The sequence below is a fragment of the Lepidothrix coronata genome, unplaced genomic scaffold (genome assembly GCF_001604755.1).
Source record: "Lepidothrix coronata isolate B3197 unplaced genomic scaffold, Lepidothrix_coronata-1.0 Scaffold190, whole genome shotgun sequence".
In the NCBI taxonomy this organism is placed as follows: domain Eukaryota; kingdom Metazoa; phylum Chordata; class Aves; order Passeriformes; family Pipridae; genus Lepidothrix; species Lepidothrix coronata.
The window spans coordinates 2145-25946 of NW_016690370.1; the positions used below are offsets into that span (position 1 = coordinate 2145).

The 23802-nt window shown below is 45.8% G+C and overlaps 1 protein-coding gene across 1 annotated transcript; it reads left to right on the plus strand.

The window, feature by feature from the left end:
- Positions 1–665: 665 nt before the first annotated feature.
- MME (membrane metallo-endopeptidase) lies at positions 666–23314 on the plus strand. The gene is made up of 20 exons (XM_017831403.1): positions 666–844; positions 1749–1829; positions 2563–2658; positions 2764–2882; positions 3484–3549; positions 6024–6158; positions 7520–7621; positions 9289–9425; positions 9528–9621; positions 10611–10739; positions 11485–11583; positions 12056–12136; positions 12552–12655; positions 12830–12888; positions 14910–15029; positions 15274–15407; positions 16335–16400; positions 18506–18601; positions 18977–19053; positions 21925–23314. Exons 1-20 carry the CDS (start codon positions 703–705, stop codon positions 22022–22024), a joined length of 2037 nt encoding a protein of 678 aa, XP_017686892.1. The 5' UTR covers positions 666–702; the 3' UTR covers positions 22025–23314.
- Positions 23315–23802: the final 488 nt, after the last annotated feature.

Below are 23802 nucleotides of genomic sequence, written 5' to 3' on the forward strand. Positions count from 1 at the left end.
TCTGCCATGTCTCGTGCCTTTAATGCCCCTTTTCACCCCACTTCAATACAAAGAAGGGTAAGTCAGACAATGAAACATTTACAGTTCATTTAGAACTGAGCGGCCACTGCAGGCAGCAGCACCCTCGACTCATTCACCCCTCAGCAAACACAGGCAACCGGAGAGTGTGGAGGCCGTGCTCAGTCAGGAACAGGAACAGCCATTCCTTGCTCTTTGCTCTGCAACAGTCAAGTGGGCTTCCCCTGTTCTGAACCGAATGTATTTGTGGGCTCCCCATTCCGAGCACACACCCCGGTGACCGTCCCCTGTCCGTGTGTGACTGTCCCCTGTCCGTGTGTGACTGTCCCCTGTCTGTGTGTCCCCGGTGACCATTCCCTGTCCATGTGTGATCATGTGTGATTGTTCCCTGTCCGTGTGTCCCCGGTGACCGTCCCCTGTGACCGTTCCCTGTCCATGTGTGACCATTCCCTGTCCGTGTGTCCCCAGTGACCATTCCCTGTCCATGTGTGACTGTTCCCTGTCCATGTGTCCCCAGTGACCATCCCCTGTGACCGTCCCCTGTCCGTGTGTGACCGTCCCCTGTCCATGTGTGACTGTCCCCTGTCCGTGTGTGACTGTCCCCTGTCCGTGTGTGACCGTCCCCTGTCCATGTGTGACCATCCTCTGTCTGTGTGTCCCGCAGCCGCCCGGATCCTGGAGAACATGGACCCCAGTGCCCAGCCCTGCGGGGACTTCTACCAGTTTGCCTGCGGGGGGTGGCTGCGCAGGAACGTCATCCCCGAGACCAGCTCCCGTTATAGCAACTTTGACATTTTGAGAGACGAACTAGAGGTCGTTCTAAAAGGTCAGTGGGGTTTGTTTGTGGGCCATGTAAAGTTTCTTCTTTGCCTTTACATGTTATCCTAAGGAGTTGTGGTTTTCTAGCAAAGCTGAAAATACCACCAGATATTTTGGGGTTTGTGTTCAGTGCCCCAAACTGTTTGCTTGGAGAAGGCTGTGGGAGTTATGCTGCTGTGTCTGGCACTGGGGCAGAGCTGACCAGACCTGCCCTGTCTGGTATCTGCTTATTATAACCACTGAAATGCCTACCCTGACCCTCATGCACTGACACAGCAGCCAGGCAGGTGAAGGAGGAGGAGGTCTGCCCGTGCCCACACCAGCTGGAATGCTGGAAGCTGCTCCTCAGCAGCCCTATGCCCTGCATAGCTGTATTCCATCAGAAATCCCAAAGAACAGGCAAGCCATTTCCCAACCAGTCGCACCATAAACTTGCAAACATTTCTTTTTCCACAAAATGCAACAGTGTCAAATGGTGCACAATTCCCTTTTTCAGACAAGAATAACAGAGTCAAAGAAGTCAGTTTATAAACCCTCTCCAAACCTCTCTCTCCACACTGAACATCCTTTTTTTACTTCACCTATCTCCTGGTTTTGCCAGCTGTGCCTTCACATGATAGCCTGGCCTCCTAAAAACTGCCCCTGGAAAGTCAGAGCATTTGTGTTTCACCAAAGGTGACCCACAGAGTATCTCCTGACTCCTCTATGCTCAGCTTATTAACACAGACCGATGTAATCACAAGGCACTGAACCTCCAGAGCTTTCCCCCCTCAGCTTTTGAAAGGCAAAGCCCCCTGGCATTAGGGCTGGCACAGAGTATTTCCCATCCCCCTCAGGGCTGTGTGCCCTCCTTCCCTCAGCACTCCCAGCCCAGCTCAGCCATCAGCACACACTTGCTGTCTGTGTTTCAGATGTCCTCGACACCCCCAGCACCAAGGACATCCCTGCAGTGCAGAAGGCAAAAACTCTGTACAGGTCCTGCATTAATGAAAGTAAGTGTCTCCTGAGTTTACTGCATTGACATCAGCCAAAGAATCGCACCTCCTCACACAGCTCTGCCTGTAGCCCAGCCTGTGCAGAATCTGTCAGAAATTCTTTGTGAAAACTACAGTGCATCCATCCTAGAGAGTCAAACAGGAACGTTAATTGTAAAGTGAGCACTGTATCTCCTGCTTTACTAGCTATGGTATCTTAGGTGAGATTACATTACTCTTCAGTTACTAGTTTGCTGCAGATATTTAAACTCAAATCCTTTCAGTTAAATATGAGTTAATTCTTTTGTAGAAATTAGCAGGGATGAGGTGAAAGCTCCGTGGCATTACCAGGCTGTGGGAAGACAGGGAGACCATTTAATTCAAGAGTCTGAGCTGGGCTCTGCCACTGGAACAAAGAGCAGTAAAACAGTTTGCAGGGCTTCCTAAATCACGTATTTATAGTTTTTATAATGTTATTAATACTTCTCAAAACTATTATTTCGAGCTCTCTGCAGAGAGAAAAGACAATAGTTCTTCAATGTCATGGCTGCAAGGATGTGCACATGCTGTTTGCATCACGACTGGAATGTCTTCACATTAAATGTTAAAGCAGAGTCATCCATCAGAGCAAACTGCTGCTGTGGTGATGGGGGAAACAGAGTTCCCAGCTTCATTGTTCCAAACTCATTATAATATATAACATTTGTGGGGTTTAAAATGTCATGGTAACCCATTTTGTTTTTTCCAAAAGCTGCCATTGATAGCAGAGGTGGAGGGCCTTTAATCAGTTTATTGCCAAATGTGTCTGACTGGCCTGTAGCATCAACTGACTGGGAGGCTTCCTATGGTAAGACAACCTGTGCTTATTTCTTTTCAGTTAAAATATCTAAATTACTGTGGGTTTTATTGCTTACCAGAAATCACAACTGAACACACCTTTCCTTTTGCTTAGGTACTGCCTGGACAGCTGAGGCAGCTATTGCACAGCTCAACTCCAGATATGGGAAAAAGGTCCTTATTAATTTTTTTGTGGGCACAGACGATAAGAATTCCACAGCATACATCATCCATGTAAGTCTCCCTGGGGGCCAGGACTTGCTGATCATAAAAGTGCAGCAAATAACCAGAAGCGAAATGGGAACCACCAGCAACACCAGTGATCTGAATTTACCAGAGCATGTTGGAGATGAACTGGTGAATCAATGTAGTTTCAACTTCAGTCCTCTGTTTCCCAGTGCCCTGTCTGTTCTCCAGGTTGACATCCTTGTTCTGTGCACTCATCCCCTGTTATTTTCAGTGAGATGGGGAATAACACAGAAGTTACAGGAGCAAAGGGCCAGTCTCTCCTGTTGCTGGGTAGATGGATCCATGAGCATTTCACATGTACGAATTCCAGAGGTGCAGGAACTGCCTGGCTTCTCTAGGGGCTGTTCTGTCACCTGGACTTCACCTATTTTCACACTGGTTACCAGCAGCTTGCAATGTAACAGAAAAAGAGACTGAAAAGAAAGGCAAAAAGTATAGGGAGAGTGAAAAGAATTAAAGGTGAGGATGAGAGAGAAACTTCCCTATGGCCAGAGTGAAGCCCCAGCACCTGTAATTCCCAAACGAGAGTACAATGCTCTGCCATTTCATCCTGAAGTAACTTTTCCATTTTTGTTTGCATTTTCAGATTGATCAGCCTGGCCTGGGCCTGCCTTCCCGGGACTACTACGAGTGCACTGGGGCATACAAAGAGGTAAGGTGGGGACACATCACTGAGGACATTTCAGAGGGTTTAGGCTGTATTTTCAAGGCAGACACATCCTCAGGAGTGGGCATGAGTGAAGGACAGAACAGTCTTTCCTCAAAGAGATTCCAGTGCTGCCCCTGGAAAACATCCCTGGGAGAATGAGGGAAACTGGAAGGGAAAGGTGATGATAATGAGCATTTAACCAAGGTTACAGTAACAGGCTTGGGGAGAGAAACAGAACCATTCAGAGCCCAAGACACACTTTTCTGCACGAAAGATCCGAAAAGATCACAGTCCTCTACATCAACTGTAGCTAAAGTATGTGATACCACTGGAATTGCTCAGATACCTGAAACCTCACATGGTCTCCTTTAATTCCTCTTTACTCATTACTGGTACATGCTCTCATTAACCTGTTAGCACTGACACTGTATCTCTGTTGCTAATCTGGGATGTGCTTCAAGTCCTTGGGAACTGCAGTGTCTGTGTTTGCTGAAGTCATGGAGCTGAAACTGCTACCACAGTGACCTTTAATTACCTGCTTTTCTTCTGTGTAATTAAATGCAGAAGCAATCAGAAAGTGTACAAACCATTTTGGGTTTGTTTGTGTTTTGCTGACCTGCCACCAGTTAATAGTGATTACATTTAATTACAGATCACATGGTCATAAAAGACAGTCATTGCCACCTGAACCGTTCAGCTCCATGAGTATTCCACATGTGAAGGGGATGGCCTTTGGGAGCTGGCTCAGGGAGCACCACCTGCTCCTTCCTTGTGCTGTGTCAGCTGCAGCACTGGGACACAATTCCACAGTTCCCGTCCTAATCTCTGACCTGTCTGAGTATCAGCTTTGCACAGCAGAGGAGGAAGGACTCTGAAACCCCAGCTTTATGACTGCCAGGCAGGTTCCCATACCCTCCCCATTCCCATGACTGCTCCAAGGGAGGGCAGTTCCCTTCCATGCCCACAGTCCAACAGAGGCTGTTCCTGGCTCCGGTTCCTGCTGTGTCACTGCACTCTGGGACTGTCCACAGCAAACACCAGCTCTGCCTCCCGCCCTTCAACCTCTGCCTCCCTCAGGGCTCCCCACTCAGACACACGGGTGGGACCTGGCAATAAAATCATCTTGTCCTGTGAGATACAGGACAGCTCAGCTCACACAGGAGCGACTCGGCCTTTCCCTCTGGAATATCTGACACTCTTTATTCAGGGCATCTGGAATTAGCTGACTGAGTTCTTTGCCACCTGACCTAAGAGCTGTACTTTAGGACAAAAACAAAGTCCACAGACTGGTGCCTGAAAGGCTCTGTTGACTTCCTGGTGTGGGGTAATATCTGTACTGAATTTTCAGGTGTTTTTTCCAGGCTTGCTATGCACTGTCTGTCGTGACTCATTGTAGCTCTGTGGTTTCATGGGCTCTCCTCTTTCATTACCAATGGCACTGAGAGCTCAGTCCTGCCTCTGGGCACTGTGCTGGCAGGACCTTCTGAGCTGCTCAGTGCCCACACCCCAGCCAGGTACAGCCTGGCACTGCTGCAGGGAGGGAGGGATGCCCAGGAGGGGAGTTCTGGAGTGGCTGCACGTGGGACATTCATTACAGGGGTGTGTCCTGCTGCCCAAGGAGCACAACGTACCAAAATACTGCTATTAATTAAGCTAATGATGTGCACACCTTATTAATCCTAGCTTTAATCACTGGTTTGGGAGATCACAGTATATTGCATAAAATATATATTATTTCATAGCTAATCTAGTATTATGTATTTTTAAAAATTTACATTTATAAAGAATATTGAAAACAGCATTTCTGTTGATAGAAAAGTGGAATAATCAAAAGTGGCTAATCAGAGAGGAATTAGAATAATACTGAGTTCCATAAAATATAATGACACCTGTAGTGATTTGACAGTGGGACATCTGAGATAATTTACTGCCCTATTTACATTCTTATCCTTGGTGAATTCTTTCCTGTTTAATTTAATATATACTATCCTGTCTATAATATACCTAACTTTGGATACAGTGCCATGATTTCCAACTGTTCCCAGAAGCACTAGGAGGCTCACTGCTCTGGGAGTGCTTTTCCCACAATGCTAATTCCCTGGTTTTCTGTTCCTGGGAACACTGCTCTTTGGAAGCGGTATTTTTGGAAGTTGTAATTAAAGTGAGCTAGAAAAACAGGGCTGATGGTTTAAATATGGACGTACAAACGTCTCAACTGCAATAATGAAAACACAGGGCAGTCATTGAGCATGTTTAGCTTTGAACAGCGCTCCAATTACACAACAGTTCTCCATGAGGGAATTTTCAAAGTTAATTTCTAGCTGTGACCTAACAGTATTTCAGAATAAAATTAAACTGTTTAAGTAAGGGATGAAGATCTGTAGTTCATAAAAATAAAGACAAAATCTTAACTATAATCAAGGCATGCTCTGCTCTGAAGAGTTTTGTCTTTAAAATGTTCCTATTTTTCCCTGCAGGCATGTTCTGCCTATGTTGATTTCATGATTTCTGTAGCCAAACTAATCCTACAAGAAAGAAACATTTCTGTCAATGAGGATGAGATTTCTCAGCAAATGAATACAGTCATGGACCTGGAGAAAGAGATTGCCAATGTAAGAAAAACATTTTTAATGTATTCTTTACATAACTGACTTTTTCCAAAATACCTAAGAAAGTTTACTGTAAACTGAGTTAAGTGACCTGCTGGTGGTATTTTGTGGGACCAAAAACGAATGTCACACCTGAGAGGAACACGTCCCAATGCAGACATGTCCTGGAAGGAGCAAGGGAAAGGATCTGAGTTAGCTGTTTGCCAAGGAAATGTTTTACCCTGAGCTGTTCACAGAAGCCCTGCAAGAGGAGACAGAGAGACTTGGGCTCTGTTTGATGTGGTTTGGAGTGTGAGTTTTGGGAGATGCTTTGGGGCCTCTCCTCCCTTTGTCCTGTTTCCCCGTGGGCTGTTTGGATCCCAGAGCAGCAGATTCCCAGCCCTTGGCCTGCCCTGAACACAAAGTCATGTTTGTGCTGCACAAGCTGCTCCACAATGCTGATTGTTCCAAGAAAGAGCATTTTTAATCAAACACTGTTCTCCATTAAAAGGAAAGGGCAAAGGAAAAATAATATCATGAGTTTGACTTTGGAGAAATAGTGAGAATGTGAACTTGCATGGAAAAAACCAAATGGAAACTCAGGCATTCAGAAGCAAACCATGGCTTGTGATTATTAACCTATTGCAGCAGGACCTGAAGCTGAGGATGACTGTGGAACAAGTTAAAGACATATTTTCTAGCTTCAGCTATTTTTCAAGTTACACTGATAGTAAGGGCACACGTTTGGGAAAACCATTTGTATAAACTAAAACCATCTGATTTTGACTTTCTTCACATTTTCCTGAGAATCACAGCCCTGGGTTCAATCAGAGATGGGAAACTATTACTGAATAATGAATTCACTGGAGAAGGATTTTACAGAGGAGTATGAAAGGAACCCACACCTGCAATGTCTCTGCAGCAGTTGCTGCTGACAGAGAGTCCAGCTGGTGCTGGGGAAGCTGCCTCTGCCTTGGGTTTTAACCTTCCATCCAAAACTCAGCATCAGCCTGAGAGTGACTGAAGAGAGCTGGCATTGTGCTCTTGGGAATCTGTTAAAACAGATACAGATAAAAACCCCACTGAACGCACAATAGGAGAGGGGAAGCAGGAGAGAAGGTGGGGATGAGACTTGGCATGACTGATTTTTCAAAACACTTCAGTTGGTAAAATCTGCTGTTCTGGATGCACATATTTAACTCCCTGGTGCAAAGCCACATTGCCCAGAGTAACCCTGAGCCTGTGGAGTGGTGGGTTGTGGCTCCCTGGCTGAGCAGGGCATCCAGAAAGAACACACAGGGTAGCACGTGCATCCTGATCAGAGCCAAAACTCCTGGGGACTGCCTCGGTGCACTCAGTAATTGTCTCATCATTAACTTTGATAGGCAACAACAAAATCTGAAGACAGAAATGATCCGCTTTTGCTCTACAATAAAATGACGTTGGCACAACTCCAAAACAACTTCTCATTGGAAATCAATAATAAGGTGAGTGACCAACAATCTGATATTTTAACCCCTAATTTATCGCTGATGAGATTGAACAGGAAAGCCTGAATTTTTTTTCTGTTAGAGACATTTCTTTCCTAAGCTGAGCTATATTTGCAGTTGAACAGGATTCCTGATGTGCACAGTCATACCTCCACTTCTGATGTCCCTGAACTGGATGTACAGGGCTGTGCCTCTGTACTCGCTGTCCCTCCTGACAGATCTTGCCCTCTACCTCAACATAAAGTAGAGGAAAAAAATATCCAGTGGAAGGTGTCCCTGCCCATGGCAGGGGGTTGGAACTAGATGATCTTTAAGGTCCCTTCCAACCCAAAGCAGTCTGGGATTCTGTGGTTCTGTGAGTTATGGGTTCAGGATGGTCACTCTTGCCAAGCTGACAGGCACATAACCCTTGCTGGCCATCAGGATGCTCTTGCACCCTTTGCAGAGGACCAATAAATCCCCTTCCCATAATTCCCAGGCCAGCTCCCGAGGGCCAGGACCAAAGGCCAGCCTGTAGCCACAAGCTGGCTCAAGGATGTAGCAGTGGAATCCCAGCCCCTCTCTGTTCATCCAGAGCTGCAGAGGCAGAACAGGAAGTCCTGACTTTCCAACATTCCCTCTGTAATTCCCAAAGCAAGCACAAAGGAGCCCAGAAGTCAGGCCCACGAACCAGGACAATCCTGCAGTGCCAGCCCTGCCTCAGCTCTCAGCCCCAACCATGTGCTGTTTGTGCAGTGCAGCCTTCAGCTCGTGGCACCAGAGTCTGGCTAAAAACCAGCTCAAGGTTTGCTAGCACAGGTGTGTCTCCTCAGGAGCATCATCTCCTACTAGACATGGGTATATTTGATCCTAAATGACTTTTATGGAGGCTTCTGAGGCCAGTAAGGTGCTATGGAACACTGTTATTCCTGCTACGCTTTCATAATCATTGTGATTTTATTGACTTTAAATTCTTCACCTTCAATTCTCTGACAGTTCCCTCCTGCCTGGCTTAATTGGTTCCATAATTCACCTTCTCCCACAGGTGCAGTTGGTTACCATTACAGTCACCTTGTCAGAAACCAACTTCTGTCACAGAACAGCACTGCCCTGGTTATTATTAATTCCTGGGGGGTGCTGCAGATCAGCAGCAATTTAAATTTATTCCAAAATGCTCAAAAGACACATGATGGGAGTTGGTAGTGTGGTTGTAATGGTCTAAGGATAGAACAGCAATAATTCCCAAGATTAGCTTGAAGTTTGCTGCTCCTCTTCCAGACCTGCAGTGACTGTTCCTGAAAGCTTTTCTGCTCTCCTCAGCTACATTTGTTTGCCTGATGGAAGATGTTACCTCCTCCAATAAAACCTTCCACAGACTGGGAAAAATCACCAACACTTTTCAAAGCAATAGGAAGAACAAAAACTTTAAAAAATAACAACAAATTTTGTTAGTTTGAAATCAAAGCAATGTCTTGACCCTTTCTGCTGAATTCCACTCTTTACACTTCAGACTTTTTAGCAATAAATGATCTCAGGCCATTATTAGGATGATGACCCCATTTCCAACTAGTGCACCTATTAGGGAAACTAAAGGCAGAGCATTTGTGTCATGCAAACATATTTAAACTGGAAAGGACAGCCATGTTTATGACTGAACCATGTAATAATGCATATTAATTTTCCAGGCATTCAACTGGTCAGAATTCATAAATGCCATCATGTCAACTGTGCAAATCAACGTGGCCAGCACCGAACACGTCATCGTTTACGACCCCGACTACCTGCTCAAGCTCAGGTCTATTCTCAGCAAATACTCCCCCAGGTAGGTGTCTGAGCTATTCTTGGCACCCGCCTTTTCTTTCCAGTCAACTCTAAAAGCCTCAAAACATTACCAGCTTATTACTGGTGTCCTTTTATTAAACAGGGACCTTCAAAATTACATGACCTGGCGGTTTGTGATGGACCTTGTCAACAGCCTCAGCCGGGACTACAGGGACACCAGGAATGCTTTCCGCAAGGTGCAGAAATTCATCTCTAAGTTGTAAAGATGGCTTTTGTGACCCACAAAAGATATATTTTTTTTTCTGTAGGTGTAGTATATAAATATTTAATGTATTTTGGATTTTGCACACAAAAGCCAGATGTATTTGCTGAGCCTCTGCTGGCGAGTATCCATAATTTATGTGATTTATGCCTGATAGCTGAGTAGATTTGAAAGCACTGCTCTGGTACTTGGGCTCTTGTTTTTCTGAATCTAAATGAATCCCCATTTTGATACCAGAACAGTCCCATTCATTTGCAGGGTATTACAGTTCTGACTGACTTGTTACAAACTCTTCAGCAAACATTACGGGTCCAATCTTGTTTTTCCCTCATTAGATCCCACAGATAATTAGTGCTTTTACAGAAATGCTGAGCAGTTTCACAGATTGGACATAGAAGTTCTTTCTATCATCCACTCAGCTCTATCATGTACCATCATAATGTGTTATCACATATTCACATTATCATGACAAAGCCCTTGCACACTTTGTGACAACATCACACAGAGTAAAGGAGATTCTACTTCACAAGCTCCTGAGGGGTGGCAGGCTCCAACAGAACTTGCTGCTTGGGCAGAAAACACAATCTTAGCACTGCAGAAATTAATCTGCTGCTTAATCACAATGGCCCTGTCAGAGCTGGAACTGCAACACAGATCCCTGTACCAGTGAAAGTGGCCTGTCAGGGCACTCCACTTCAACCTCTCCCATTTCAGCTTTTAGAGTAGTTTTCTTCTACCTTTCCTGTTTCAAAAGGATAAAGAATTTTGCTGCTGATCCTCCTCTTTCCCCAGCCTGTGGCTGCTGTTCCCATCCCAGAGCCCACCTTAGTGCCCTAAACACAAGTATGGGTTCAATGTGTGTATCTGAGGCCGAGGAGGCTCCTCTGACACACAGCCCTGCCCGTCAGTCCCCGCTCTGCCCCCCTGGGGGGCCCTGTCTGACCTGCTGGTTGTGCTTCCCAGGCACTTTATGGCACAACCTCGGAGACAGCAGTTTGGCGCCGCTGTGCCAATTATGTCAACGGGAACATGGAGAACGCCGTGGGACGGCTCTACGTGGAGGAGGCCTTTGCTGGAGACAGCAAACATGTGGTAAAGCTCTGAGCAAACCCGGCCCAAGTGCCATCAAAGTGTCAGCTCATCCTCACCTACCCTGCACTTCTTGACACTGCTTTGATTGCACTTTCTATTACCGTGTAATCAAAGTGGGTTCGATCTCTCAGGTTTTATTAAAGTGTGAATAACAGTTAGTACAAAGTTTTAAAAATTGAAGTTTCTGTTAAAGTAACATGAAATGTGAGGATTGCACATCCTCTGGAGGGAGAGAGGCAGCTGCCTGCAGGTCCCTCAGTGGCACACCAGCAATGCACGTCCCAGGAGCAGCACTCACTGACTCCAGCAGTCACTGCTGCTCCTGGAGACTGACACCATTCACATCCCGCCATCGTGGGCCACAGGGCCAACTGCCTATTTCTGGTTGCCTTCAGTCCCACAGAAAAGTGCTGAAAATGACTCTGAAGTGAAGCCTGAGGTGACTCTGATCCCCCCTGGATCCCAGTGTAACCCAGCCCATTCTGGGGGTTCTCACATACCCCACAGTGCCCTGAGATGCACAGTGTCCAGTGGGGTGTCTGTCAGGTTTTGGTGACCTGCAGGGCTCAGCTGCATTGCCTGGTGAGCTCCTGCCCTTCCAGGACAGGCTGAACGTGCTCTGTGCCTGGAGCCACAGGTTTTACCTGTGAGCCCACACAGAGAGGGGCTGCAATAATCAAACTATGGCTGGGCAACAGTAACATCATTTTCTGTGCATTTGTAACACTCTGGTGGTTTTTCCCAGGTTGAGGAAATGATTGCAGATATACGTGATGTTTTTATAAAAACCTTGGATGAACTTTCCTGGATGGATGCAGAGACCAAAAAGAGAGCAGAACAAAAAGTAAGCTCTGTCTTAAATATTGGTAATGTGTACTTCTACAAAAATCAGTATGCCAGTTGTTTGTCCTGACAGACATAAGCAGTAACTCTGTCACATTCAAATGCACATACATCTGTGTTTATATAGGCACAGCAGCTTACAGATTCCATGGAGAGAGGCACAAAAATAGGAGGAATCTGTAGACAAGATTAAGACCTTTCAGGCAAATCAGTAAAATTAAAGGGGGAGATGATAAATATCTAGAGGAAAGCAATACTGAAAATGGCAAGGAATGATTTGTGGTGATTTGACCAGCTACCAGGAGCAGCCACAAACTAGTGCTTTCAATGAATAAAAAATGCAAGCCAAACCTATATATAATTAAAATGCTGTGGTTTCTGCAGCTGCTTCCATATTGCCTTGATTATATAATTTATGACTGATTCAAATCATGGCTGGATTTGCTCTGAGTATCAAACTCTTCTGTCCCCAGGCGAGAGCAATCAGAGAGAGGATTGGTTACCCCGACGAGATCGTGACAGATGACAACAAGCTCAACAGTGAGTACCAGGAGGTGAGTGACAACCTGCCCAGGTCTGCAGAGCCCAGCACTGGCTGCAGGGATGCACAAACACACAACTCACCCCTGGGTCCCTTCCACTCCAGCTCACCAAACTGGGAGCTGCTGGTTTCAGGCAGGCAGCTCCCACAGCTTAAGGTCAACACCAACAGCTGCTGAACTCCACTCAAAATATGTATATAAAGAGGGAATAAAGAGCTCTGGAAAAAAGCTGCTACCGTATCTCCAGCTACAGTATCAACTCTGTGGCATAGCAGGGCACTGCAAACCCAGGTCTAACTGCAGAGCAAAAAATACTCTTAGGAATGTGCTCCTTAGCTCATCATGCTTAGGGCTACATTTCCCCAATCCATGTAGCTTTTATTCCAAATAGTAACACCACCACTAACTCTTCCCCCTTTCTTTTTAGTTGAACTACAAAGAAGAGGAATACTTTGAAAACATTATTCAAAATTTAGAATTTACCCAGAAGAAAAGGTTGAAAAAGCTCAGAGAAAAGGTGGACAAAGAGGAGTGAGTATTTAATAACACTGTGTCTAGTCTTTTATCCAGTTTGCCCAGGAGAAGGTACCTTCCAACCTCAGTTACTCTGCAATTCTGTTACATGGTTTCTGGGTTTATTCTAGTAATCATTAACTCTGCCATTAAGAACTGAAATTCTAACATTTGTTCTTCTGGTGTTACCAGGTGGATAAGTGGAGCTGCTGTTGTCAATGCTTTTTACTCAGCAAGTAGAAATCAGATAGGTAAGGTTTACCAATTTACTAGTGGGATACAGATTTAAATGGCTAAATTATTTTTATATGTATGTATGTATGTGTGTGTCTTTAAAATTAAGTGAAGCAATCTTGATACTACAAATTTGAGTATAAAGATTTCTAATGTCAGCCTGTCCAAAACCATCCATGGTTAAAAATAACTCAACATAGAAGAGAGAGCATTAAACTGCCTTTAAAGAAATAAAAACCCATCCATTCTAGCTACAGATTAGAACCACGTGGAGGTCCTGGGGTTTCTCCTCTCGTGAACCCTCCCGGCTCCCTTCACAGTGCTGCAAATCTTGCAAGAGTCACAAAACATTTCACAACATTAATTATGCCTCTCGATACTTCTGTCATCTCCATTCTGCACAGTGTTGCCATTCACATCCCAGCCTGCAGGGTCCTTTCTGAGCCATCAGTGAGGTACCAGGAGCCAGGTCTAACTCCTGAAAACAAGGCTACAAAGATGGAAAACCTTTGGCCTGCAGGGCCCTGCGCAGAAAGGAAACAATATTATTTCTTGATGTGAGCATTTAGCACAAAAACCCGCTCAGAAGGCTTTGTTTCAAATAGGTTTGCTCAGTAATTCACAGGAATCAGGAAGACTGAAGCTGGTGACTGGCAGTTAATGTGAGCCATAAATCCTTACCTCATCCTTTAGCTATGGCATGCACGGGATAATTAAAGCAGTCTGATCTTTAGAGTGATGTCTGAATTAGTTAGCACTAGGCTTAAGGAAAATCTCTGAAGAGCAGTTCTGTGCATGATGTGTAGGAAACTTAGAGCCCTGTTCTGACATTTGAACGTGGTCTGATCTGCACCGTCCCACCAGCACTCGGACCATGAGGAGCCACTCAGGTTCCAAAGCCCAGCTGAGGGGCTGCTGCTCAGGCACCCAGGAGTGTTCCCTCAGGCACCCCCTGGCTCTGAGCCTGCACATCCTTCCCAGTGCCCATCCCCTGGCAGTGCTTCCACGGCCAACAGCTCCCGATCCTGTGCTCCAGAGATCCCCCCTTTCCCAGTCAGCCCAGCACACACCATGGCACTCACACTCCTGTTACTGCCAATGCTTTCTGACAACATCAGAACATTTGCACATCTAGTTCCAGTCAAACCAGCGATGGAACAGAACTGCTGTAGCAGCAATCTGCACAGGTTTTTTCTCACCTGTTTATTATTTACCAATTTTCTCATGGTTCTTTCTCCTCTTGAAAGAAACCCCTAGAACTGAACTGGGTTTATGCTGAAAGGCAAGAAGATTTCTTTCTCTTGCTGTGTGAGAACTGTCACCTAATTCTTCTTTTCTGTTCAAGTTCTGTAGAGTTACATCCATCTCCTTCCCAGTGAGAGTTAACACTTTGTATTGCTGCAGTGGGCAGAGGTGCAGGGAAAAGGCACAGAACAGAATATTTTATAGTATTTTACTATTCTTCATTTATAAAAGATCAGAATTGCAACATGATGTCTTTTTTACTGAATTGCTTCTTACAAGCCTAGAAAAACGAGCACAGAAATGGGTGAGAAGAACTGCTTTGTTCCAGTTCTCTCATTGCCAGCTTGGCCTATTTTTATTGATTCTAGTGGGAATTACTGGCATTTTCAGTGGAAGAATAAATTCCTGTCTCTGAGATTGATTTGTGATGGAGGCAATAATCAAATAACTTATTCTTCCAGGGGAACACCTTCCCACTTCTCATCATGATGTGAGGTTTATTTAATGATGAGACAGGAGTCTGAGAATGCCAAGTGATGGGAATTGGAACAAACTGCTCTCTTTGCAAAGTAAAACAGTAACAAAGCAAAAGCCGATCATGCTTTTGAAGTGTGTGAAGAGGGGAGCAGTCCTGCTGCTCTGTTCCTGCAGTCCCACAGCCACTCCCAGGTGCCAGCTCATTGCTGCTGTTGGGTCTGCAGGAACAGCGTGGTGTTGGCTGAAGCCAACAATGGTGTGTCCCCAGTGACAGGGTGACAGGCAGGGCCCTGACCGTGTTGTGGGTTTTTTGCAGTCTTCCCTGCAGGCATTCTGCAGCCCCCTTTCTTCAGTGCCTCCCAGCCCAAGTCCCTGAACTACGGCGGGATAGGGATGGTCATCGGGCACGAGATCACCCACGGCTTCGACGACAACGGTAAGGGCTGAGCTGCTGGCAGACACCCAGGGCACAGGGGGGGCACACCTTCCAGGGCTTGACCCTTCCAGAGAGCACAGGCAAGACAGAGGAATGTCCACATGTAACAGCAGATCTGGACTTGAGGCATGACAGTACTGTTCTCCCAAACCCACAATCCAAAGGGTCTGACTGACTCACTCTCCTCCTTATTGTACCAAACCCTCTTTTCCCGTATCCATAATTGTTTAACGTATCATTGCAGGCAGGAATTTCAATGAGAACGGAGACCTGGTGGACTGGTGGACAGAGGAGTCAGCAACCAACTTCAAGGAGCTGTCCCAGTGCATGGTGTACCAGTATGGGAACTTCTCCTGGGACCTGGCCGGGGGACAGAACGTACGGCACGTTTATGTGACACCCCACTCTGCTTTAAGTGGCAAATGCAAGCCACAAGAAGCAATTCTCTCCATTCTACTGCCTATTTTTTTAGAGCCTGACAATATATTCCATCACGCAGAACAGGGAACAGATCAAACTCCCCACCCTGAGGTTTTCCTAACCCAAAGGTTAAAGTGTTGGCACTCAGAGAGAGCCCAGTAAAAACAGAGCAGAAAATTTCAACATATTTTTCTGACATTTTTTCACACATTAAGTTCAACCTAAGTATGATTCTAGATTTTGCAGCTTTGACTATCAAAACCCAATATAGTGGGCTAAAGGTTGAAAATATGATTTTTTAAAAATAAAATCAGAGATTCCCCATTACCAAAGCTTCATCATCTTTAGTGATACTTGACTGACTTAGGAATACCAGCTAAATAGAGATCTTCTATGTATCTGGCTACCAAAAAGCTACCTAACTTGCCTAATACCCAGGAAAATACCTTCTAGCAGGTTTGCTGATGTCTGTTAACAGATAATTTCAGCTCTTTGGAGTTGTGATTTTAACTTCTTCTCTAGACTGTACAGGCTCTGTCCACTTCCTCTAACTGGAACTGTACTAGGAACTGAAGATGAAAGACAGGGAGAAAAGAGGAAGAATGAGTGACCAATGACTGAGCAGCAGAGAATCTGGGTGACAGAGATACAGAGCCTCCAAAGCTGCCTGCAGGGGAAGAGAGAGGATTAGGGAAAACAGCATCCACATGGATTTTGGGACAAGGGAGACTAAGACTTTTCAGGGATATTAACCTAATCTGCTAAACCTTCAGATTTTAAAGGAATTCTTGCCTTTAGAAGGTGAAGAATGCACAGTTTAGTGCTAAGAGGTCCTGAATGAGCTCTGTTTTTCAGAAAACTGTACTTTTCCTTTCTATTTTACAGCTCAGTGGAATCAACACACTGGGAGAAAACATTGCTGATAACGGGGGTGTGAGACAAGCATACAAGGTAAGAAGTCCAGTTTTTTATTTCAGCTGAAACTGTCAGAGATTAAGAAAATTCAAAGGCAGAGCCTTTGAAGAAGAACCACAATTTCTGTGTGAGGGACAGGACCAGAGCTACTGAGCCATGAGGCAGGGACTGAAACTAATGGCTAGTTCTGGTATTTCTTTCATCCTGTCAGTCCTGTCAGGCTACATATTACCTGTTCCTAGTGCACTCTTTTTCAGCTGATTTCCATTTTGCATTTTTTCCTTTGTGAATAAAGAATGTGTAGAATGAAAACATTCCCTGAATCCCACTTGGACCATCACCTGACTGAAATGCTGATACCCAGCAACTGTCTGCCTCTGGCTGCCTTTTTCACCAGCTTTTTCATGGCAGGAAGGAGGGACAGAATGACTTTCTTCTGCCCCATAAATGTGAAACACTTTGCTGTTCATCCTGTACAGGTGACTTGGCCCCCTGTACAGGTACCCAAAGATGTCAGTGACATCTGGACTCCTTGTGCTAAGCCTTCCATGGGAGCTTGGATGCTTTCTGGCCTTCCTTTCATTCTCTTCCTGAAGCAGATGCTGGGCTCTCCAGACTTGCCAGCTTTGAGACTGACAGCCAAAGAGGCAGAGGTTCTGTTTGTGAGTGTGGTTTGGAAGACAGTAGCTTCTCTATCAACTTCTTATTCACAAATGTGATGGTTGCAAACCTAACAACATGATGCTCCCTCTCCTTCCCTGAACACCTTGACAACTGAATGCTGTCACTGCTCAACAAAGAGCCTCCTGGACACATGGCCCAACTCACACTTGTCCAAGTTACCAGCACAGCTTCTGCAAGGAAAGCCCTCAGCAACTTCCTTCACTGGAAACGAACATGTTTGAGGACAAAGACAATTATTAATGAGAGTTTTAAGAATGACCTGGAAGCTTAAAAGAGGCATCAGACTTATTAGATTAGTCTGATCTTCAGTTACTGGAACATTTGTGCAAAACGCAAAGCCATGAAAGGGGATACTCCTTCTGAAAGGAATGGGAGTAGCCAGAGTAAAATCAGGTCAGAAGTATTAAAAATTATTACGACCTCATATAAATAGTAAAAAAGGTCCAGAAGGAATCTGGAGAGGTCTCTAGTCCACCCCCTCTCCAGCAGGTAGAATGAACCCTTCCTGTGTCCTGCAGACACCCCACAGGAGCCGTCCCGCTCCCTCCTCACGCCCTCCCGGTGCCATCACGGCTTTGCTTCCCACAGTGCAGACAGAGCAATCCGCTCCTTTCTTTCCTGTGACCTTTTACATATTTGAAGACTTACATGCTTCAAGGCCCAGACTTCTCTTCTTTAGACTAAACAAACCCAATTCTTTCAATCTTTCCTCATAGGTCATGTTTGCTAGACCTCTGCTCGTTCTTGCTGCTTTCTTCTGGACCGTCTCCAGTTGGTCCACATCTTTCTTGAAGGGCAGTGCCCAAAACTGGACAGAGCGCTCCAGCTGAGCCCTACCCAGTGCCAAGTGGAGTAGAAGGATTACTTCATGGATCTCATATAAGCCCCTCCTGTTTATACATCCCTGTAGGACATTTGCCTTTTTTGCAGAGCTCTGGCGCTGTTGGCTCTCGTTCAGCTGTTATCCACTGAAACTTCCAGAGCCTTTTCCATGGACCTGCTCTCTGCTCACTCCTCAGCTGTACTTGGGCAGTGATTGGCTTTACTCGGGCAGTACCTTGGCCCTGACTTCAGGCAGAACATTTCTGCAGCCCCTTTCATCAGCAGTGGCACACGAACAGCACATCCCTGCCACGCGGCCCCACAGGGAACATGGAAGCAGCTGTTCCTACCGTGGAAAGGTTTTAAAGTCTTCTGCAACTCGCTTAAAAAAACCCAACCCAACAAAACCACAATGGAAAAAAAAATCTCCTTTTCAAAATGCAGCGTTAGATAATTGATACCACAGTCCTGAGAAATAGCCCTGTCATCCTGTGCTTAAAGGTGGCACGTGTGGGATGGATGGCCGAGGAGTCCACGATTATTTATGTCAGAGAACTCATGTTCCTCCTTGTAATCATTTCATTCTGATTGTTTGGGCTGGAAACTTTAACATTTCTATTCACTTCATTCTACAGGCCTATGAAAACTATGTGAAAAAGCATGGAAAAGAAAAACTCCTTCCTGGTCTCGACATGAACCACAAGCAGCTGTTTTTCCTGAATTTCGCACAGGTATCCCTTCCTTCTTGGCTGAGGCTTTGAAAAATCACCTAAGCTACACTTATCAGTAAGTCAGAAAGGGCAGGCTGACTGCCATGGCTTTACTGAGAGCTGGCTGAGCTGAGCAGTGTTCACTGCAGAGCAGGGAAAAAGTCTCGTTAGGTGATTTTTATCTTCCCTCCTAAGTCTGGTAGAGAGTTTCTTGTGCCCAAGTGCCTTTGTCTGAGGACAACAATGCACTTTTTTGAACAAAATACACCTTTTTTTCCTCTATGTTCTCATGTGACATTTATTCTCGTGCCATGAATTGCTTCACAGTTAAATGACAGCAGGTCTCTTGCTGTGCAGTCTTAGGGCTGACAGTGCTTTTCCCTGTTACCTGTGCAGGTGTGGTGTGGAACGTACAGACCAGAATATGCCGTGAACTCCATCAAGACGGACGTGCACAGCCCGGGCAAATTCAGGTGAGCACACCCCTGTCCTGAGAGCAACTCCCAGTGCACCCCAGCTCTTTGCTGTGGACTGCAAGGACCTGCCCAGAGCTGGGCTGCACCTCCCAGGGCAGGGTTAGCACACCCCCAGCTACAGGCAGAGCACACTGCAGGTGCTTGGGAGGAGACAGACAGACTGCCCCTCTCCCAGCCTGGCACAGCCCTGTGCTGCACAAACAGGCACAGCCCTTCCCAGGAAGCTCCACAGGCAGAGAAAGGATGAGGGAGGGTTGTCCTCATCCTTGAAATGATACAGGTTAATTCTGTCCACACTGTGGAGCAGCTTTGAACAGGCACCACCACAGACACAAACACACTCCTGGCTGTCACCAGACAAGCATGATTGTTACAGCAGAGTCTCAGTGACTGTGTCTGGATTCCAGAGCTCTTCCAGAAGTCCCCTGGCTCACACCATAGCTCCTGAGAGGGTTCTCATAGACCAAAAGCTGTGGATGGACCTTTGTCTTCCACTGAAGTCCCAGCAGAATCAGTGGAAGATCATGGCCCTTGCTCAGTGACAAGCCCGTGTGCTGTGGTGCAAGAGCAAACAGGTACTTTGTGCCTGCTGTGCTCTGCCAGCCTTCTCAGGGTCAGGTGGGCTCAGCTCAGTAGAGCCATGCAGGAAATGTGGCTGCTCAGGGTGGAAGCCTTTGGGCCAGACTAGCATCTTTTCTTTTATCTGAAGCCAGAGCAGCCTATTCATCAGCAGAGTAACAGGGTTTGTGCTCTGACAAACCTGTTTGGTCAAGTGCCATGGGCTCAGGAACAGTGCAGCCAGCACAGCATCTGCTGGCTCTGGAAGGCTGAGTCATCTCCAGACTTCATGTCCACAATGGCCGAGTTCTCTCCCAATACAATCCACTACATTAATTCCAGTATCTTTCTTTCAGCGGCTTTTCACCAAAGAATTATCTTGTTTATCCCACATACTCAAACACTTAGTGAAAGCAGCGACTGTTCCCTCAGTGCTCCTTGCCTGGCTCTCAGTGTGGGTGGTTTGTGCTCCCTGGGATCTCTCCTGGAGGCAGTTTGTGCCCTACAGTCCTTCCTGTCTGGTCCCTGTGCTAACGAGGCTCCCGGGCTCTCCAGAGCCTCCCTGCAGATCTGATCTGGAAGAGGCACAAGGCCTTTGGAGTTCACCAGTTCAGCATCTCTGTGTAACTGTATTTGGGTGTACCTTGGATATATTACACTGTGTTGTGCTGTCTGTACCTTGGTAGGGAAGGCTATAAACTCTATTTGGAATGACACAGGTGTTAATGAGAAACCATAAACACTTTCAGAATGTGAAGTCATTTTCAGGATGGGGCCTCACAAGAGCTCTAAAACGAAGTGTTTCAGTACATGAGACCTACCCACAAAATCGATGCCTAATGACATACTACTGAAGTGTCACCAAGGCCCCCAATGCATCTTTATTAATTATTATTTGGGGGTGGGATGGGCCATTTAACACAGGCTACACTGACTGCAGGCTGTTTCTCCTTCCATGCAGGACAGGCCGCTCCTCATAAAACTTGCTAATTGCACAGTACAATTTTAGTTAATGGGTTCACAACTGGACAGGGAGAATGTTTGTTCCAGTAGGAAAATCAGGAGTTAACAGAAAGATGCCTTTGATCAGGTAATCATCAAAAGCAGGTGAAGGACAATGTACCTGAGTGTTAACATCCAAAATTAAAACACAGCAAGCACAATAAGAGCCCTTGACCTGTATCTGCTCAGGTACCAAATCCCTGTAGTTCTGGGGATGTCAGTAAATGAAGCAGGATTCTTATCCCACTGCTGTTTTGTGTAAGTAGAATTTTAGTACACCCCAAATACTTTTTGCTCTGTTTTGGCACAATCCCGTTTTAGCAGTTCCAGTCCTTCCAGGCAGTGAAGCACAGCTTCACCAAAACGCATGACTTGTTCAATAATCCTGTTTCTGTGCCACCCCCTGTTCACTGCTGGCTCCCAGGACCAGTGGGCAAGAGTCACTTTTGGCCCTGTAGAGACAAACTGACGCAAGTGTCAACTGCTGAACTTCACCTCAGCTTCTGTGGGCATGTCCTGCTTCTGCCTAGTCTAATGGTTAAGATCATCCACAGAACAACCACAAATTACTCAAACAAACAGTTCTTTAAAGAACTCCTGGTCCACAGTCATTGTCCACCAGTACCCGTATATGACATTGAAGCCGAAATTGTTGTGCTCCACAGGTGTGTGCTGCCATATTCCCATTCCTGAAGGACTGAGCAGCTCTTAGCAGATCTATTCACACATGTTCACAATTACACATATCAAATCAGCCTTAGCTGGAATGGCCTCATATTCACTTGAAGGCTGTTGTTTGCACAAGTCTTTTTGCCAGGAAACTCATTCACTGGAACATCTGTGGACAATGCCCAGAGAAGGAGTAGGATCTCAGCTAAAACTTGCCTGGTGTCAAAATGTAAATGAACGTTCACTGGCAAGTTACACCACAGCCCTCGACCTCAGGGTCTTGTTTTCCCTTCACCAAGGAACTTGTCAGCAAAATGTAGCCGAAAAAACCTTCAGTGAAAACTATGGACAAGCAAGAAACCTCTTCCAGGTGAAATAAATGGGCCGTGAGGGCCAGTAATGAGGAAGGGACAGGGCCTGTATTTTGGGGGTTGCAATAAGAGTCATACAAACTGGCAAGAGAAAACACAGCCGCTGCTTGAGGGGAAATGAAGCTTCAGAGCTCAGCAATAAGGGCGTTCCCCATTGGTGTGAGTTGACACAAACTGATGCAAACAAACCAAATTACAAAATATGAGTCCTGTTGTTTGTTTCAAACAAAGGCAAGGAGCAATGACAAGCTGTTGTTTTGTTTCAAAGGGTCCTCGGATCACTGCAGAACTCTCCAGAGTTTTCTGAAGCCTTTTCCTGCACCACGGAAGACAACATGGATCCTGCTAAGAAGTGCCGTGTTTGGTGACAGACTGCAAACCTCCCACCCCGAGGAGCTTTCCAGGAAAAGAGACACTTTCAGCCAATTTTGAGAAGGGGAGGAGGGAAGAAAACCGAGGGGAATATGCTAGAGTAGTCACTGTAATTGTTGGTAAACATGCAAACCCCAAATCATCACCCACCAAAGCATCCCAGGAGGACTAAGGCAGCCCTGAGCTGCTGTAGCTGACTGGCTGCCTCTCCCCCACGGAACCCTGTAGGATCCAACTCACTGACCATGTACAGCAACATGCACTGTAGTTTAACCCTGTGCCCCACAGCCAGTGGCTTTCTGGATTCATTCTAAGATGTCAAAGTACAACCTGTGATCTCCCAGCGGTCGGTGAGTGCCCAGTTCTGGCCAGGGGAGGAAGGAGATGCTCAGTAACACCCGGCTTTAGCCATCGTAACACGATAGAAAAACGACAGCTCATAGCCCAGTGTCAGACTTTGTACCCTCTGCTGTTATGGGAAATCTGCTCTACCAAATGTTTCATCTTTACTTGAAACCATTTATACAAGAGGAGTCCAAAGACCTGCTGTACTTAAATAACTTCTCACTAATTACTCCAGCGTGTATTACCTGATGTCACTATTTACAACAGTTTATTTACTGCTTTCCAGCCCAACTGAAATTGTAGGTAATTTAATTTTTGAACCTATAATCTGTAAGATTGTGATCAAAGACCCTTTCACAGTTTTCTAAGCTTTTTCTTGCTTTCTCTAAAGTTGCTCTTTTTAAAAGTTTCTAGTAATGTATAAATCATAGTTTTTATATTTAAATCTGAGCTACACTTTTGACTTGAAGTATTGTAATATATTTTATCAGTGGCTGCATAGAACTGGGAAATTTGAGTAAAGCATGTATTGGGCAATAAGATAAAGCCTCCAGAACTGAGTTCTCCAATGGAGTGCACTGATATTGGAGTTTTCAGGCTGATTTCTCAGTGCTTAGGGTCTGATCCTGCACATAACTTGTACGTGTTCTGGTTGATGTCAGGCCTCACACCAGGAAATCTGCACAGCTGATCGCAAGGAGGAGCTTTAAGTAAGAGGGTAAAAGGCTTTAAATCTGCAGTGATATGTATTAAACATCCTCATGCAGATTGCAAAGGAACTTACTGCTTTGTGTATCAAAGCAAAGGCATTACCAAACCAAGTACCAGATACCTCAGATGACTGCTACAATAGGTCTATTTAAAAACCTATGTCCTTTTAGCTTTCTGAGTTCGTCATCTGATCAAAACATTTTGATAATAAACTGAAATTATGAGCCAAATGCAGTGTGTGTTCTTTACAGGAAATAGCAATAAAATAAAATTCTCTGCAAATAAGTGTCTACACCCACCCCTGAGCCCCACAGGCAGAGGGAGATTCAATTCCCAGTATCCAGTGTAACCTGCCCTCCTCCAGCTCAAGGCCATCCATCCTGCCATCAGTGCTGTGGCTGTCGGGGTGTCCCGAGCAGGGCCAGGAGCTGCACTGGTGCTCCCTGTGGGTCCTTCCAGCTCGGGACACTCTGTGCTCTGCATCCTCTGACCTGAGCAGGCCCCCAGGGCTCGTTCCTTACATGCTTTGTTAGTAAACAAACCCCACAACAAACACATCCCGAGCTCTCCACACAACTCCCAGGGCTGGCTCTGCACAGAACGAGCCTCTCAGGGAAAGGGAGAAGCTCTTCTGCTTTCACCCAGGAACCAACATTCCCCACAGCTTTGTACAACACGGGTATTGTAAAAGGCAAACGTAGCAAATCCTGTGCCGCTG